The sequence below is a fragment of the Tachypleus tridentatus genome, chromosome 8 (genome assembly GCF_004210375.1).
Source record: "Tachypleus tridentatus isolate NWPU-2018 chromosome 8, ASM421037v1, whole genome shotgun sequence".
Lineage (NCBI taxonomy): Eukaryota > Metazoa > Arthropoda > Merostomata > Xiphosura > Limulidae > Tachypleus > Tachypleus tridentatus.
In genome coordinates this window covers 45,405,208-45,425,854 of record NC_134832.1, presented here as the reverse complement: position 1 = coordinate 45,425,854, position 20,647 = coordinate 45,405,208, and the positions used below count along the sequence as shown (strand labels likewise).

The 20,647-nt window shown below is 33.6% G+C and overlaps 1 protein-coding gene across 1 annotated transcript in view; it reads right to left on the bottom strand.

The window, feature by feature from the left end:
- Positions 1-18,737, bottom strand: part of LOC143222334 (NAD(P)H oxidoreductase RTN4IP1, mitochondrial-like) — a 32,763-nt gene extending 14,026 nt beyond the window's left edge. Inside the window, 5 exon segments of the mRNA XM_076448751.1 lie at positions 5,294-5,362; positions 12,126-12,277; positions 16,245-16,496; positions 18,053-18,178; positions 18,655-18,737. Coding sequence (XP_076304866.1) covers positions 5,294-5,362; positions 12,126-12,277; positions 16,245-16,251 — 228 coding nt within the window. The 5' untranslated portion in view covers positions 16,252-16,496; positions 18,053-18,178; positions 18,655-18,737.
- Between the last annotated feature and the right edge of the window lie 1,910 nt (positions 18,738-20,647).

The following is a 20,647-nucleotide window of genomic DNA, read 5'->3' as shown; positions in this document are numbered from 1 at the left end:
GTTTAGTTAAAAAATTTCACAATGAAATAGCATCATCTGTTTCTGTACAACCTAGCACAGCATTGTATAAAACATTAAATATAATAACACCAGTAAAAACCCAAATGTCTGCGATGCACAGTATTACAAAGATGTAGTTAAAATTATGAAAAGCATGAAGTAAGACATTAATTCTAATGTCAAATTTATTACATTAGTTACATTAACTATACATTTAATTTACATGTCAAATCTAGAAAGGCATTCATTAGAAAGCATACCTCTGCCATGCATTGTTGATCATATTCTGCACAAAAAATATACAAATGTGTGTACGAGGTCTGTTCAAAAAATACGCGGACTGACGTCATAAAACAAAATGTACTTTATTTAGAAGTTACAGGTCTGGGACCCCTTCAAAGTACTCTCCTCCCCAACGCACTCACTCATCCTAACGGTGTTTCCACTTGTTGAAACAGTCCTGGTATGCTTCTTTTGTAACGTCCTCCAGCTCCTTCGTCGCATTTGCCTTAATCTCGGGAATCGTCTCAAATCTTCTTCCTTTCAAGGGTCTTTTGAGTTTGGGGAACAAGAACAAATCGCAAGGAGCAAGGTCAGGTGAGTAGAGGGGGTGGGGAAAAACAGTGATCGAGTGTTTGGCCAAAAACTCACGAGTTCTGAGGGCTGAATTTCGCAGCAACGCAGTGCATCTTCAATTTTTCGGTCAAAATCTCGTAACAAGGTCCAACTGATATCCCACACTCTTCAGCAAGCTCCCTGACAGTCAGACATCGATTTGACCCCACCAGGGTGTTGATTTTGTCGACGTGTTGGTCATCAGTTGACATGGAAGGACGTCCAGGACACTCATCATCTTCAATGGACTGTCGACCATCCTTAAAACGTTCATACCATTTGAAACATGCCGTACGCTTCATCGCAACATCAACGTAAGCCATGTTAAGCATAGCAAAAGTTTCAGTCGCAGATTTTCCAAGTTTAACACAAAATTTGACAGCAAGTCGTTGCTCCTTCAGATCATTCATTCTGAAATCCACCAAACGAAAAAAATTGCACTTCACTTAAAACCGCGTAGCTAATACACAAATGAAGATATCTGCAATCGGGAAATGGCATCATAATCAGCTGATTTGTGCAAACCTAGCGACACCAAGCGGATTCCCCTGGAACCAACTGGAGCCGCGCAATTCAAACAGTCCGCATATTTTTTGAACAGCCCTCGTATATATGTCTGCTATTAGTAACAGGCATGGGCAATGAGGAACAGCATTCTACATTGGTATACCAAATTTTATCAAAATCAGATTATTTTTTCAGCGAGTTATACAGGAAAAACAATGTTAAAATAACTCACCATGTTCACAGATAAGGATTTTTTTGTGTGTGACCTTAATTTTCCAAAACCTAATCAATTTTAAGTTTGATCATAGTCCAAATGTTTGCCAAATTTCATCCAAATACATTCAGCCATTTTCGAGAAGTCTTGCTGACAAACACATATGGGTGAAAACATCACCAAAGGTGATGAAGGTGATTAGATCTCAACTGTATAGAATTATCTCTTGTCCCAGACAGATAAGCTCTCAGAAAATTTTGAGCACCATGTTCAAAACAGAAAAGGCAGATTTAGTAGCAACCACAAAAAAGTTGCTATGTGTATTTTTTGGCATGTTAAATAAATAGTTTAAAAAATTAATGTTGAGTTTCTTTGCCATGTGTATTTTTTGGTATGTTAAACAAATAGTTTAAAGGATAAATATTGAGTTTCTTTGTTCATATTTGACAAAACTACATATGATGTCAAATAAGCAAATTTTAAGTCTAAAGACCTTTGTGCTTTACCCACTTGTTTAGCTGGAAAAATGATACACTGCCTTAAAAAGGCAAGTGGTAAACTTTTCATAGAAATTTCTTACTTTTAAAATTCAACTTCATTCTAGAATAAATAAAAATCTTTATTTTCTTAAGTCTTAGCAATGAAGCAATCAAATAAAGACAGTCTAAACAAAAGTGAATACTGAAGTGTGTTGTAATTGTAAAAAGATAACTCTAATTTAAGTTAAAAAGCTAAGTAAGAAACTTTTGTATCATTTACCAAATGATATTAATGAGTTCTATGAAAAGAAGCATTTATTGGAGTCCAGACTTTATAGACATGTGACAAACTTTGACACAATATTAGCAGAAGTTTGCTAAACTATAAAAGACTGTTTATATTGGAATGGTTGTTTTAATGTGAAAAGTATCGATCACTTGCCTTGAAAAAAATTAAAAAATTAGCTTATATTGAAATGGCTATATCAGTGTGAAGTTTATTGAATGCCTACATTGGAAAATGTGTGTTTGCTACATACATGAATCTTTGGCAAGCAACTAGTTACTTTAAAGAACAAAAAACAAATTATCATGTAGCAAGTTTATCCCAGTTATAAAGTTATTATCAATAAAATTTAAGTTCTGGAAGTAGAGACTCTTAGAGAAGTTAAGAATAAATTAGAGCTATTGGATTTCTAATTCAAATTTAAATGTTAACTTTTCACTACTTTTTTCACTATACTTTGGAAACTATTTGTAAATGAGCTTATTCACTTTGTAGCCATGAAACTATAAATAATCTAAATCTAAATGTATTAAGTGTTTCTTCATGAAATTTTTAGTCTACCTATAACACAGTGACTTGCCTGAAATAGTTTAGGGATAAGTATAGGTGCTCTCTTGCTATCCCTTTTAACACTGGGAGCTTGATATGCTTGACATTGTGTACAAGAGTCTGTGTTCCTGTCAAAACTTCTCTCTTATAATCCCAATGAATGCTGTAGACATCCTCAGTTCTGGAAGTAAAAAACTGATAGCAAACCAAACAACCCAACAGATGGGTAGCTTCTGGTTCAGAGAAACAAACTACTTGAGGTGTACATTTTTGTACAACCTCAGGTATTGTGAGCTTCCTTTGATGTGAAAGGGAAACTTTCACACCTAAAAGGTATCTCACTTTTCATAAGCCTTTAGACATGGATTATTCAGTCAACTCTGAATGGCAGAAACCATCCATCAATGACATGTCAAGCCTTTGTCCATCAGTAATTGATGGTCTGAATTATAGCTGTGACTGTTGTTCTCTGACTAGCAATAGCCTAAGAATTCAAAAAGAGATCTCCTCACAAGATCTACAATTCACTAGGTGCCATCAACTTAATGACATTCAGTTGTCCATGCTTCCTTTTCATCAAGATCGATCTTCAGGTGTACTTCAGAGGGTACCATGTGCTTAAGTGGCCTGGGTACTACATGTTTAAGCAGCTGTTGGTTAACTGGTATCATCAACCTTCACAATACGAATGAAAATTCTACACCATGGAAAGAACTTCTCTTGAAGTTGAAACCTCTCCTGCACAATCATTCATCTCTCTAAACTATCCATCTTGGTCACGAATACTTCTATGTCCATAAAACGCCATTCTCGTCATAAGAGTCATTCCTTTAATCTCAATAAACTAAATGGTTCACGTAAGGGCGAGTATGAGCATTATCAATTCAGAAATGCCATAGTAAATCCTGATAACACCAGAATATCTCTTTCATACCTACTTCTGGCAGTTTCAAGTGGAAACTGATTTCTCAACAAATATTTAGATAGTTCAACCAACTAACAACTATAAATGTGTTCAGGAAATACAGTAAGCAACCTGTATTTAATAACATGACTGAATTTTCCTATTGTGTATGAGTAAGAGAGAGATAATGAAACTGGACATGTTTAACTAAATTAAAACAATCTTCATCACAAAACATACAAAAAGAAAATGAGGCATATATACTTGCACTCATACAAAAAACACTTGCTTCTACTGTACTAAGTTCCACTGCTTTTTTCCTTACAGAATAGACATTCTGTTTAGTATATCTTTACTCAAAGAACCCCAAGTAGAACAGAATTAAGAAAGTACACCTGAACTGAAAAGATAAACTTGGTTTATTTGTTAGTTGGCAGCGTTATCTCCTGACAATTATTTTCTAACATCATTGATCAGCCGTAAGAAACATAAAGTGTCAAGCCAACTAGTAAAAAAATATGAGAGTTGCTAATCCTTTCAGATTAGATGCTTTATGTAACTGTAATATACTTTCACACAGAAGAGATATCATCTACTACACAGAACAAATTAAGTAAGCAAAAACTTAAAAAAAATTATATATATCACTAAAACAAGTACAAAACACAATATTCCTGCATATCACACAACTGTTTGTAATGATAATAATAAAAAAGAGTTCACACCAAGTAGAACATAAAGCAACCAATTTCACAAGTCAAGAACTAGAAAGTAATTTTATCTCACAAGAACCATAAAATTTAATCTTCCAGTTTTAACTAACATTTCCCAATATTCAAATATTTCAAAATAGAACAATTTCTTAAACCAAGTATCATTCCACTGCTCTCCTCCTATCAAGTTAATATTCCAAATGTAAATACTTGTGTTATTCATGTTAAAGTCATCTTTCTCTCAAAATTAAATTTTCTTGCAAATTAATACAAAAGCTCTTCAACTCTTTTCAGCCCAGGTATACTCTTGACTAAAAAGTTTTTCAACAGTCACCTTCATATGCTTTTCTTTTTCAGGAGCATTTCACATTCCTCTCAAAAAAGAAAGTTAGCCTTTTATCAATTTCTACACCTCAGATGTATTCCTTTACATTTTTCAAAATTAAAACCTATTCTTACATTAAGTTCCAATCAACAAGGCTTAAAAGGTCCTTCTAAATAATAAATAATAGCAATTATATCATCCGTACCTATAATCTTAGTACCTGAGAGCTTAATTACATTGTAAACCAAGAAACTTTCCAAAAAACATATATATCTAATAACAAAAGTTATACAGAAACATGAAGAACCTATTAGCTACATTCTTCCAATCAGAAGAGTGTCTGATTACTACAGTTTTTTGTTTTCTATTTTTAATCCAGTGTTATTTAGATTCCTTAATATTTTCACCAATTGCATAGGAATATAACTTCCTATTCAACCTCTCATGTGACACCTTAACCAAGGATTTTCTGCAAGACGAGGTAAGAAATAATTAACTAATTTGTTTCCATCACTAAAACAAACTTAATGAAAATGCTGTAAATTAAAACTTGGCTGGTATAAACAAGGTAAACAATACAAACTTTAATAGACTACATCAATTCTTGAATATTTCCCTAAAAAAAGAAACAAGTTCCTAAAGTTATGAACATTTTACTACTTTCTCATGACTCTAGTACTAAATAAAACACATGTACTCACACTTGAATCAGCTGCCAAAACAAACTCAGCATGAGTTCCTTGCCTCTGAGCTCCAATGGCTCCCCAAACCTTTTAAAAGTTAGCACAATTTCATAGAATTCAGTTTTCTCAGATTAAGTAATGTTACAAGCTTATACTGCACCAAGCAACTATATCCATAAACAACTGTAGAAACAATGTACTTGATTAACACTTACTATCTCATATACAAAAAAAATAAACAACTGGAAATATACCACAACAGATGACACACACAATTTCTACCTTTATTTAACCACATGTATTTGTAAAATATTTCCTTTTAAATATCATAAAATATTAGAATCATTTCTGTTGGTAATTTTGGTATTAAACAAAGATTATTTTTTTCAGACACCACATTATGTTCAAGTCAAAGCATATCTGTGCCACTGGTACTGCAACATTTTATACATAGTTTGGAACTATATGTTAAGAAAATAATTTTTTACTACATATAAAAATATCAGGCAAGCTTTGGTCATAGCAATTGTTTAAATTATCACATCATGAGGGTACCCTATAGGAAATGTTATAAACACTGATGTTTTCTCATAAGTTATTCTTTTTTCATATTCTTATTTAGTGTTTTGAAACAGCAAACACAAGTGATACTTGTGGCCAAAATACTGAACCTTATAAAATTATTCTAATCAACCTGCTAATCTTCTTACAGTGCTTATTCAGTGTTCTAAAGGTTAACATTATTCTTAATTTGAAAATGTATTTCTCATAGACTGCACACAGAAATGGTATTCTCCACATACATCTGCCTAAAAGTTTGCATGCTACTAGCCTTGAAGTAACTCTCACCCAAATTCATGTGTTTAACATGGACTGCACCAACAGGATAGCAACACAACCTCCACGTAGAGTAATTCTTCCTATACATTTGCACTTGTGATAGCGTTATTCATTCCTTGATGAAGCGAGACAAAAAATTTTGTACCAAATGTAGATAAGTATCTATTAGTAATACATTCGCTGATACAGTACAAAAATGTTAAAATCCCACAATGAAATGGTGAATGAGCTAGTGTAAAATGTTTAAAACCTGGATGAGCTCTCTTTACAAAGTAGCCAAAGGAAGACCACATGAAGTGTGATACACAATGGTAGAGACTTCACAGGGGCACACCTGTGAAGACTGTATTTCATCTAGACCCAGGTATACTCTTTGCTCAGAATGCAAAGAGACAAAGAAGCAAATGAGCTGCCACATGGACAGGTAGAATGAGAACATGACCATCTGAACACTTGCATACTTTGCTCAGTGAGTCAATATGTGTAATGTGGTTGGGACTCAATCAGACTGTAGTATTTGTGTTCATCTTGATCAACTGAACAGGCTATGGCTGCAGAAGAAGGGCACATTACATTTCTACAGGGTGACCCATACTACACAGTCTATGTCACCATAGCCCCACGTCTCACTGTATTGTTCTGAGTCCCACTGAAGATCCTCTGTCCATCACCCTAATGGCTAGAAACTGATAGATGGCAAGAATTTCCCATCCTCCACTCAAAGAAAAAAGGGTAAGAGATTTGCATTGAGGAAACCAAGAGAAGTGGAAGATCTCCATTGGTCCAAAGCTGAAAAGGTCTTTTACTGGAGGTCAAATGATACAGATAACATTGCCTGATGACCAGAAATGGTAGATACTAACAAACCATGTTTGAGTAATCAAGTGAGGAAATGTGGCTCACAGTGGGATGGCTGGGAGGAAGGGAGTAATGGATGAACCAATGATAAGAGATCAACAAAATAGAAGAACAATAGGAATGTGACAAAATAAGGCTACATAACTGGATAGTTCAGCTTGATGGGTGATGGACCAGACAAACATACATATGAAGATGAATGGATGATATCCTCTGATGAAACAGTGATGTGTCAGGTTGAGGCAACAAAAAAGGGATATTGAATAGTGGAGGGGGGTGAGTTTGGAAGCCAACTGAAGAAGAAGAAGAAACCAAATGGAGCTCCCCAAAGGGATGTCACCCATAAAACTTTCTAGAAGTGTTGTGCATTGAGGCAAGGACCCATGAGTTTGTTGTTTAGCATTTACTGGCACAAAGCAACTAGGCTATCTATGCCAAATAACTGGTAAAAAAATTGAAAATAAAAGTAAAATTATTAAGATACATAAAAAGGAATCATGGTAAAACAAAACAACGTCCAATTTTTGAATTAAAAACTTAAGAGTTAAAAAGAGCAATGGCCCTTAAAACTTTAAAGAACACAACTGAGATGGACAGTGTCACCATTGCCAATTACACTGTCCAACATCAAGGGTGAACCAATGGTAAAAATATGTTTAAAATGGCACCATTGCTCAGACTAATAATAACAGTATAACAGTAAAATGTGGGCTATTGAGATCTGAGTGTCACACATTGGTGCAGTCCTGGATAATAGAAAGCAACGAGCTTAAAAAACTGTGACTGATATGTAGCTTAACCAGAACAACTTCCTCATTCTGATCTTTACAGAAGCAAGACAGCCAAAGAGCTATAGGTTTGATCTGGAAACGTTTGTTATCATGTTGCTTACTCCAAAACAACTGTCAACTGCCTTGAATACAGGATCGTAGTCCATGTATGGGATAGGCACAGCTGTAACAGAACCAGAGTAGACAGACTTGGCTGTGATGTCATCAAGCACATTCCCTCGAATACTAACATGGCCTGGTATCCATAAAAACTGGATAGAAGTAGATGATAGAGGGAAATTGGCCAGTCAGTTTTGAATATCAATGAGAACAGGGCAAGAACTAACATGAAGTGATTTCAGGGCCAATATAGAGCTAAACAATTCATGTACTGCATACCTTCTATGTGGTCCAGGGCAAGAGTAATGGCATACAATATGGCAGTAAATGCAGAAACCTTAAAAGGAAATCTGTGTGCAACCACCAAACTGCAACAAACCATGGCAGAACCCACAGTCACCTGATTTCACACCATCTGTATAAATGGGAATGGAAGGATGGTTCAAAAGATGTTCAGCAAATGGAAGTTTGTACTTCCAATCATAAGTATCTGCCTTCTTCAGATGACTCAAAGAAAGAGGACCTAAGGGAGGAGATGAAGATGAAACTAGCCCTGACTGAGACCAATGACAGCCAAAGCCAAATGATGAGGAACAAAACACCAGAAGAGAGGAAGCTTGAAGTTAAAAGGGATAACAATGATATCTACAGTCTATAAAAGATGTGTCCAACAAAGAGCAAACCCAACAAAACACCTTGGGGTGGAGAGATTACTCCATGAGCAGAACACAGTCCAGTTAAGATAGGCTGTTCACTACAGGGTGCATAATTCTTGACACATGAAAGCAATAAGATGAATATGGTGTGAACGAGACTAGAAGAGTACATTCAATATATGAAAGTAAAAGGTCCTAGAATAGGTTCCCCCTTAATGTTTTATGTAAGAAATGACCATGGAATTGTCAGAGTGAATCATGACCAATTAATCCAACAGCAAGAGCAAGATATTGGAACATACCCAATAAACAGTGAGAAGTTCAAGCATATTGGTAGAGAATGAGCTCTTCTACCCTATTCTCACATCAGAAGTCAATGCTCAGAGAAGTATGCCAACCTAAAAGGAAAGCATCAATAAAGAGATTGAGATCCAGTCTGAAGATGGTAAGGAAACAATGGAGATAGTATTGACACAGTCCAGCTGCATAATTTATTAAGTAGAGAAGGAAGGAAGGTTGAAATCTAAGAATAAAGGATCCTAAGAATCCACTGTCTTGCAAGGTTCTCTGAAGGAGGTGTACTTGTGCATATTCCCTACAACAATAACAAGTTCCAGGGAAGTCAGAGTTACCAAAGGTGAAAGAATCTCTTGTATAGTATGAGAAGGAGAAGCACAGATTTTGGTGGTTAGACCCTCCAAATCTTGCAAGTGAAAGCAAAAACTGAACTCAGTTGAGACAGGTGCTGAAGAAGATACCCAGATGTACTAAACCAAAAGCCTTCTGTATAAGAGAGATGTAAGAGAATATCTCTTGGGAATTGGCTAGAGATGCCAATCATCATTCAGAAGTGGAATCTCAATCCCAGAATGTGAAGGTGGCAAGCAAGGGTCCTCATGATCAATTGAAGACCTTAAGGAGCTAACATCATGCCAGTTGCAATACACAATTATGATAGGTGAACCAAATCACAGAAAATGCATGGAAAATATGACAATCAAGATTTGGAGGAAGGTATCTACAACTTTATCCTTGGTCATCCACATATAAAGTGAAAAGGACCACTGGAGAGAAAATAAATTCTCCATCCAGAAATGTGGAACAACCAGAAAATTATTGAGAGAGGAAAGGTTTTCTTGTTGCACCAAATGACACAAGAGTAAACATCTGGAGAAGGGTCATATAATTTCAGTGGTGTGCTTGGTAAAAGATCAGATGCTGCCTCCTTGAGACACTAAAGATAGATAGGATCAAAGGAAAGTGAAAGAGGAGAGTGGAAAAGAGAAGTGGAGAGATGGACCATGTTCCTGGTAAAGACTGTGACCAAAGGTCAGTGAATCAAGACAGATGGGTGCCCACAGTTCTAAGCCACCAGGAAAATAATAATGAGATGTGTGATGGACCTAACAGCAGGAAGTGGGGGAACATGAAAAGGAAGATGGTTTGGAAGGTAAAACAAGAACATTAAGGTTAAAGAGAAGCAGTCAAGGAACAGTAGTTGAAGGATGAGAATGTAAGAGGCAAGAAACCAGAAAATATAATGAGGTCTGGTGCTAGGTCTCCAATGGGCCAGGAACATCACCAAACATGTCAGAGTAATGAAATGAAGTCTGACACAGATCATATGTATAGGAAGCAGGTAGGCATATGTTATTAAAGAGTGTATCCCTACCTAACAAGTCCCAACAGCAGAGAGATCAAGTAAGCAGGGACAGGGAGGAAGAAGTGGCATGATAAAATGGAGGGAATAAGTTTCCCCTGAAAATTCTTCTGGGGTATAATAAAGCACCTCAGACATACGGCCCAGGATAACAAAGAATGGTAATGAGAAAGAGATGAAGACTGAAAACTGATAATTTGAGAGCAAAACAGTAAATGGGGGTCTACTCCCCAAGTAGGCAACAGATTTTCCAAAGATTGAGAACCAAGAAGGAAAAAGGAAGAATGACTCATAGCTAGTATATAAGAATCAGAAAGGCAAAAAGGATGAGACATATAGTAATAGTTACAAAGTTGTTAACAGAAGGAGTCAAGTGAGTGAGGAAAGACTTGATTAACCTTGAGGATGAGGGTTATGGAGTAAAGAATCATAAAACATGGACAAAAGAAAAGAAAGAAGCACACCTGAGAAATTAACTCCTGAAACAGTTTGAAAAGCTGATGACTTTTCTTGACCAGTAGGGAAATACCCAATGCAAATACAGGAGAAAAGTTGATCAAATTCATCTTCCTCTTGTTCACACTCAAGATGAGAGGAAGGAACATTGGAAGAATAGATGGAAACAGAAGATCTAGCATGCATAATGGATTCCACAACACCTGCATAATGCATGTGACATCTTCCTTAGTCAACAATCCCCCAATACCATAGTAAAGGTAGAACTTGTATAATACATTTGCTTGTACAGGACAATGTCAAAGACACTATTACTATAAAAAAGTAAAACAATGAAAACAAAAGCCAAAGTATAATAAACATCAAAGTTTCATTAATGAATGCAAATCTCAGTAACTTGAAGCCAGACAAAATTTGAATATATCTGTGTCTTACAATGCTGATGAAAAGAACAACATTATAATGAGTGCAAGTGCATAGGGAAATTCACTGCAGATGGAGATTGTACCACTTACCTACTGATAAAAGGCTTTTGCCATACGATAACATTATCATGCACCAATGCAGTTCTCACTAAACACATGAATGTAGGTGGAAGTTAACTCAAGGTTAGTGACATACAAATCTCACAGGCAGATGCTTTAGAAAGATAGCATTTCTTAATACATAGTTGAGTTGTTGTTATTGTCTTGGAATTGTAGTCACAAGTCATACTTTGTGGCAAAAATATCCACTAGTAAAACCTTCCCATCAAAATGTTAGCCTTAGAATGTTGATTCAGGATCATAAAATTGCAGTTACCAGTCATACTTAGTGGCTAAAATATCCATCAGTAGAAAAGCTTCCCAATGAAATTGCCAAATTTTTTAGAATGTCGATTCAAAAATCTAGAAGGGCAATAATAAGTTGACTGAAAAATAGAATTTTACTTATAAATCTTTATTTCAGATTCCTTAGGGCAAACTACAAATACAACTATTGTAACATGTAAGAATGGACTAGCAAACCTTTCCTAAGAACTTTTCTGGCTCATTATTTCTCTCACGTAAGAAGTGATGAGGTATTGTAAATTTAGTGTCATATTGTAAACAAATGCTTGGTATGTAACTTCTAAATGAAAAGTATCAAAGCTAATTAGCTAATGTTAGAACTAATGTTAAATGTAGTGCTGATCTGTGTACTTTAAAAGCATTTTTTTTATTCACCAAATAATATTACTTTGAATTAACACCTCTTAAAATCAGAAAGTAAACTGTGCTAAAAAATTAAAACTTCTGCATTCTAGAGCATTCTTATGAAATTTAACATATATACAGAATTTAAACTAGCATGTTTATTTCTTTAGATCTTAAATTTATCTTCTAATAAATCTTTGGTAACATAACCCATAAAATGTTAGTTGCTAAATTAGATTCCAAAAGAACTGGTTATAAATCAACAGTGAATATAAAACTAATTAAGTCCTAAATTCAGGCTTTGTGAATACAAACCTCATCTCCAGGTTTGAAATTTTTAACTGAATGGCCTGTATCTATAACTACACCAGAGAAGTCTCTTCCAAAGGTAAGTGGAAACTCTGCAGGATCTTGTGGGAATTCACAGAGTCTTTTCAATGTTCCAATTGCTACTGATCCATAACCACCTGTTATATAGTGTAAATACATTTTAACAAAGTAGACAAACATATGAACAGAAATATTCAAAACGAATACTCCAAATCAATTAATTTTTTTAGTTATTACTTCTCCCGAGGCTAGATATCTTACACAGATATGATTATGGAAGATTCTACAAAACACATGTAAAAAAACCAATAAGTACAATTCACTCTACCTGGTACATGTAATATTTAAAATTATTAAAACCAACTAAAAGATAAACTCAAAATAATATATCAACACTAGTACTATGTATAATCAAATAACTATTAAAAATAAGTGTATATCACATATTTAGTTCATTTTTTTTAATATAACCAGATTAATTTCACCTTTCTTTGCCATATTTTCTTCTTTTAAATTGAAATATTCTATTTGAAAATGATAAAAGTTATAACCTTTCAGCACTGAAAATTTATTTCTAATAGCTACTTACCCCTAGATTACCTATTCTTGTTCAGTGCCACCCTTTAACTGTAAACATTTTTACTAATGATGCCACTAAACTTACACTTCTCCCATCACCAGTTGGAATTGGAAGACTACAACACATTTCTCATGCAAATCATCATACATCAGTTGTTAACCAGCAGGAGCATGACATGCTCATGTGACACATCTGACTCCATACCAAATTCTTACTTTGAAGTTTAGCAGTGGGTGCAAGTACCAGCAGTAGTGTGGAGGAAGGATGGGAAGTGTGAGAGGAGGTAAGTGTCTATAAGAAATAGATTTTCAGTGCAGAGAAATTATAACTTTTGATAAGGTATAATTATGGGAAGTGTGAGAAGAGGTAAGTATCTAGAAGAAACAGATTTTCAATGCAGGGAAATTATAACTTTTGATAAGGTATAATTATGGGAAGTGTGAGAAGAGGTAAGTATCTAGAAGAAACAGATTTTCAATGCAGGGAAATTATAACTTTTGATAAGGTACTTACCTCCACTCAAAATATTAGCTAGAATCTCACACTGAAATGGAAAAGGGGCCAGTGCAAGGGATAAATAAATACCCTAAAAGTGTTTGAAAGATATCTCTGATCATGAGATAAAATGGGGAGAGCTATACCACTTCAGAACCAGATATACTCTTTGCCATAAGACAAAAGACTGAGACCCCAATGAGATGTATAATGGCTGTATTGATGAAGAAAGGCAACCAATGAGCTCCCACTGAGATGATGAATTATGGTGCAAAGGGAAGAAGGAAAAATAAAGAGAGAAAAGGAGAGGTCTGGTAAACAAAAAAATGGTGGGACAAACATGTCACCAGAAAAGAAAGGGTGGAAAATTGTGGGACTGAATAGATCCTAAACACCAAGGGCTCTGGAAACGTAATAACTATATAACATCACGACCCAAAATGTCTTATCAACAAAGAAACCATAGTTGCAAGGTCAGAGCCAAAAATGACAGGTAGATGAGTAGGAAAGTACTGATGAAAAATATGCTCCTTGGAAATCCTTCTGTGATGCTATATGAGCCTCAAACAGGAAAATGACAAATAAGAAGAACTGCAATAACCAACACAAGAAATTAAAGACAGTAAATCAGTGAACAAGATAGCCAAACAAAAATTTTGGAATAAGTCCCAAAAACAGGTAAAATGAGCCAATCCAAAATAAGTCCCAAAAACAAGTAAAATGAGCCAAATACACGTTGCCTTGTTAAGAGAAGTCTGTCTGCCAGTGAGTGAAAATGGACTGGTCCAGAGTCTGTGAAAGACAAGGGAAAACTAATGTGGTTTCCCCAAAGGAAAGAAAAAAAGTGTGAACCAAAAAATGAGGGAAGGACAACAGCCATAAAATTAAAGAGCAATCAAAAAACATCATATACCTGAGAAATACAGCTCTAAGAAACCAAGTAAGGTCAAACAGAAGCCACAAGCAGGGTAGGAAAGGCATGCTGTACACCAGGGAGAGTTAGGAAAGCTGTCAAGATCCTGGTTAACTATGCTAGGTAAAAAAAAAAAAACAGGCAAAAAACAAAGGATGTCCACAGAATGCTCAAACTCCAAGCAAACAAAGGCTGATAACTTCCCCATTGGGTTGCCAAAACCTATGGTATGAAGCATGGTTACAGATAAAAGAGACAGACTCGAAGAAGTAATGTGAACTTGAGAATGCATGCTTGAAATCTGTGAAACAACTTAAAATTTTGGTGACAAAATGTGTAAAGAAATGCTTTCAATTAAACAACATAAAGTGAAAGCAAAATAAAGGAAAACCACTTCAAGCCCAAACTAGAACACAAGAAAGATATCTGCACTTGAATGCTACCAAACATGTAGGGAGTGTAGAAGGAGCCATATGCATAAAGTGAACATGTCCTGCTCCTATTGGTTAATAACTGGCATACAATGATTTGGAAGAAAAACACTTTGGAATCTTCCAATTTCAACAGGGGGGAGTGTAAGGTTTGTGGCATGCATTAGCAAAAAAATTCAAAAATTGAGGGTAGCATCAAATAGGAATAGCTAATCTTGTGACAGTAGGTAAGCACCTTTTCAGAACATTATGTTTACACCATTCAATAATTCTGACACAATAATTTATTTAACTTGAAATACTGAGTTATGATACTGCAAAAAATATCACAGTTAGTTGTCCATATGAGAAGAAATGTACAAAGGTACCAAAAACAAGAAATACCAAAAAATAATGCATACTAGTTAAAATCTTTGTTCAATCAATGTGGTGCATATACTTACCATGAAGTTATCCCTAATGTTCTTAAAAACTACTGAAAATAAACCTGTGAAGACATTGCCATCTATATACAAATGAATATGCTTTTTCTCAAAGTAAACATTTTCCAAATGAATTACAAGTTCATTTAGAAGAAGAATTTTATATAATTTATAAAATCTCCTCTCACTATGACTTTTGAACTCAGTTGCTGTTGGGCATAGGTTGCTATGCCTTTTAAAATTTCGCACATGGGAGATATGAGACAGAAATGTTTTTTTAGGTTTTGTGTGTGTGTGTATGCAGTTGAATAACCAAAAAGTCATAAATAACTATACTGATACCATAAAATTCCTCTATAATTTATTAAGCTTAGTAACTAAGATGTATTCAGATTTTAAAAAATATGAAACTTTGATCAGACTAAAGACACAACCTCCCTTCACGAAATCTTGGTTTGAAAGAATACATGGTCACCTTTTCACAGATTAATATGGGTGAAAAAACCATTCCTGGGACATTCTAAGATGTCGATTGGTTATTCACATGTTATATACTGAAGTAAGAGTACATAAGGGACAATTTCAAAGAACAAAAAGTGTTGAATGGGGCAAGTATACCTGATTTAGTACATAAACCCCATCTCAGCAAAATAAAAACATACAAGGTTCTTACTTAAATTCTAGTTTGTCAATATTAGTAATTTGAATTCATAATTTGTACAAAACTATAGACTTAGTATTTTGACATCACAAACATCTAATTTTAAAGTGCTACATTCAACACACCACGTAACTCACTATATCTATATCTTTAGGTGTGTTCTTTGAATATTCACTTTTAAATTAAGAAATTCTCTCTCTTATATAGTAATCAATTTCAAATTACAATATACAATTTGATTTCAAACTCATTGACATAAATTCCTAAAATAGTAGTTCAATAAAATTTTGAGTGCAAGTCAACAAAAGTAATGACATGACCTTACACCTCTGACAGATTGCAAAAGGGTTAAAACAAAGGTTCCATGTTAAAAAAAATTGTGATTATATGCCATGAAAATTTTGTTTTACTGTCTAATGGTGAAATTTATATTAAAGCTCCTTGTGTTGTTTAAGTCATTTGTATTAAGTATGAAATTATTATTGTGAGTGAATATTAATATTCAACATGCAAAATAATTTGAGTTGTAAAACTTATGGCTATGAAAAGATGGATACTTAAATAAAAAATTATAAAAACTTCTGTTGGGACATTATACTAACCCAACATTCTCACATCTATTGGATTAACACTTGCAGCATGTATTTGTACAAGCAAGTCATTTGGTTTGAAATGAATGGCACGCAGACAGTGTCAGAAAATACCAAATCCTCAGGCCCTCCATATTTGTGTGTCTGCCATACTTTCATTGTTGCTGGTAGAGAATAAAAATATCGCAAATTCTGGTACCGATAATGAAGTAACATTTGTAGAATCTTATTTTGATGCATAATTGCTGCAGTGAACACCACTACCTGTAAAATACACATTGACTCTCATTAATATTACAGAATACTACCATCCAAGCTAGCAAGCAAAATGCCACCCATACAAAGTATTTAAACAGCTTTTAGATTGTTTTTGGTTAAAATAATCTTATTTTTGGCACTAAGAAAAACTATTGGAAGAACATTAAATATAATTCATTTACTAAATTTAATAGGCACTGACACATAGCTAATGAAGTTAGCCCTCATAAGTCCCTATACAAATAAATTAGTAATGCTGTCACAAAGAGAGGAGAAAATATTAAAATATAATATCCATATTAAATTGAATATTACTAATAATGGGTTATTAATAAATAATCTTACAAGTAATAGTAATAGAGCCTGCTATTTATCAATACAATTGAGGTAACAATATTTAAAATATATCATAAATAAATTAATGTTCATAAATTTGTGTGAAAAGTGTAAAACTTATGGGTTTAAATTCTGCTTAAATATGAAAATACAACTAGTTTACTTAATAGATAGTGAGTCATGGGATTTTCGGAAAATCACAGCCTTACAAATAAGCTGAACAAAAAGTTATTTTCTTTTTAATAAACTTTTCTTTGACATAACAAGCTTTCTCACCATACATTCTGGAACCAAGTTGCCAGAAATATGATAATTATTTTGTTTGATTACTATGTAAATAACATGTTATACCAATACCAAAGGTATATGTTGCAATAACTTTTTACATGAATCCGATATTAATGAGCATTTATCAATAAATGTTTAAACATACTGCAAACTGAAGCTGCCAAGTTTAAGCCAAAACTTTGCATCTTTTACACAATTACAAATTGTTTTAATATTTCTTTTTACTTTAAACTCATTGTAATGGATTAAAACAAAATGCTGGTACAACCAGGATCAATCAAAAAAATAATTTACTTAACATTTAACAACCACAGAAATCCAAAATAAAACATAATTTGTGTTACAATTGTTCAAATCATTTAAAAGAAAATTAACAAATATATGCATGGCCAGTCCTTGATACAAATATTAATAAACAATACCACATAAATATCAGTATTATTAAGATCCATAAAAAATGAATTATAAAAAAAAACAGAAAATGAACTAAGTTTAATTTAAAAAAAAAACAATATTGTAAAAATAAACCAGAATAACAATATCAAGTAACAATCAGCAATAACTTGCTTTAACTACATCTCTATGAATTAACTTATCTAAGCCCAAGGTAGGATTTTTATTCAGCAATTAGACAATAAGATTACATCTTTTGTAGCTAATTTGTTTAATCTTTTGCAACATTAATATTTGTACATTACCACTAGGGAAAGTTTATTTGAATTTCACAATACAAACATACTCATATTAAACTTGCTCTAGCTAGAAAAGTTAGCACACTTAGTTACATAACTTATAACTCAGTTTAACTAAACTGTAGATTCAGTTTGGTGTATTCTCTTCCTAAGTCTCTAACAAAAATCAAGTGTATACATGTTTAAAATTTATCACAAATGATGTAATTTCACAGCGTGAAACTTTCATAATGACAAGAAACCCACCTAAAATAAAAATGTATTCTCAAGATGGCTGGTATGGATATTAAAACTTTAAAATAAAGTACAGAATGTTTCAACCTTCTCAGGCCATCTTCATGCGAACAAAGCATGAAACTTTCATGAACAGATCTGTTTAAAAACAAGAATCCCTTTTCTATTAAAAGTTTATAATTAAACATCGCTTTCTTACTATAAGAGTAAAAAATTTGAGTTTAGAAGTTATAGCATGATTCAAAATCATGGTTTTAAAATCTCCAACACTTAGTTGCATTGGATATAAGAGTTCATTATGGAATTGCTCTATACAAATATATACTTTGCACTAACAGTAAAATTTGAAAAATTTTACGTTTACTTCAACTCTTATATTACTTTGTTCACACCAATTTCACGAATCACATTCGATTTAATTACTGCTTATTGTTTATGTTCAAAATTATACACGCACATTTGTATACTCAATTTTCATTATTCATTTTCGTAATACTAGTAGTAACTAAAATTATTCAAAACGTCAAATATTATTTAACAAAGGCTTTATCTCAGACTCAAAAGTATAGTTGTGTGAACACTTAATTTTACATAAGCTTACGCAGCTATATTACCATTCAATTAAAAGCAATTTAATAGCTTTCTAGACAACTTATTTGTATCCAATAAAAAAAAAGTCCTAGTTGATAAACAAAATCACCCAGCTAACTTCTTAGGTATAATATATATAAAAATATACATATCAACTTTATTTTTGAAACTTCAAGTCTTAAATAATGATAACATATAACTCATCAATTTTTCAACGTGCAATTAACATAATTCACGAATGCCCTCTATGATCTATATTTATTTAATTAAAACCACGTAAAGATATTTAGTAAATGAGCTCGGCATGACCAGGTGGGTTAAGGCATTCGACTCGTAATCTGAGGGTCGCTGGTTCGAATCCCAGTCCCACTAAACATGCTCGCCCTTTCAGCCGTGGGGCGTTATAATGCCACGGCCAATCCACTATTCGTCGGTAAAAAAGTAGCTCAAGAGTGGCGGTGGGTGGTGATGACTAGCTGCCTTCCTTCTAGTCTTACACTGCTAAATTAGGGACGGCTAACGCAGATAGCCTTTGAGTAGCTTTGTGCGAAATCCAAAACAAATAAACAAAATTTAGTAAATGGTTAAACCACACAAATGTATTTCAGTTGAATTCAATTCAACAATAGATCGTTTAAAGTTAATTAGAAAATTTCGTCGCTACGTTACAACCTGAAAAATAAAATATTAGTGAAATTAAAAGCAAATCAATAATGAGAAGTATTCAAAAAATTAAGATTTCTCAGCATAGCAATAAAAATATTTTATCTTTATAGTCCTCGTTTATCCGACATAATTTAATTTAAAGTGAGACCAAAGATAAAAGTATTTATGCAAACACAAGATTAAAGCTTGAAAATGGTGACACCACAATAAAAAATTTAGTTTTGTGCTGCTAATTTCGATTCAATGTTAGTGAATGCTCTTAAAGAAGCTGTAAAACTAAATTTTGAGTGTTTAATCAAGTAAAAACAGCATTTTGGTATGAAATAAAGTCGTTTATTTCTGGTATCAGTAATATTTTTTATTTTGACATTTTGTTATTCCAGTTGTATTTATTTGTTTGAAATTAGGAACAAAGCTATGTCATAGGCTATCTGTGCTCTGCCACTACGGGTATCGAAACCCGAATTATAACGTTGTAAATCCGCAGACGTACTACTGCGCCACTGTGAGGCATTTTAACTGTAATGGATTTAATATTATTTTAAAATCTATGTTTGTTTCAGTTTAATGCATGTAACGTATATGGTTAAATGTGTATTGCGTAAGTCCTGCTTATTCTCTAAATTTGTAGAAGATTTTCGAGCGTAGGAATCAACAATATATGTTTTACAAAAGCACTAGCATATCTTCAAATAGTTTATCAAGTATTTTCAAAGTTTCTGATGCTTACATTTTCAAAAATGGTGTTTTCATGAGAAAATGGAGATCATTAAATGTGTTATCTTAAGAGGATTGGTCTGTAGTTTATTAAATTGTTGTACTCAAAACATATCGTTCTGAAATATTAAAAGTTGCTCATGAGCTTCCCATTGGAGGTCACCTAAGTGTCAACAAGACATTTGACAAAATTATGAATGTAACGGATTTACTATTATACATATACTTTAATACCTTTATAGCGTTGTAAATCCGCAGACGTACTACTGCGCCACTGTGAGGCATTTTAACTGTAATGGATTTAATATTATTTTGAAATCTATGTTTGTTTCAGTTTGATACATGTGACATATATTGTTGGATGTGTATTGCGAAAGTTCCGCTTGTTCTCTAAATTTGTAGAAGATTATTTAGTTAACAAAAACACTAGCGTGCTTTCGAATATTGTTGAACGTTCGAGAATCTCGCCTTAAAACACATTGACAGACGCGCCAAGAGACAATGATATTATGTTTGGTTGCTACAACCAGTATAATGTTAGTCTTGGAAGCTATAATTGTGGTAAGCGCTTATTAATCAGAAAACTACAGATATTTGACCCGGAAAGTTTATAGATTTTTAACATTACAAACT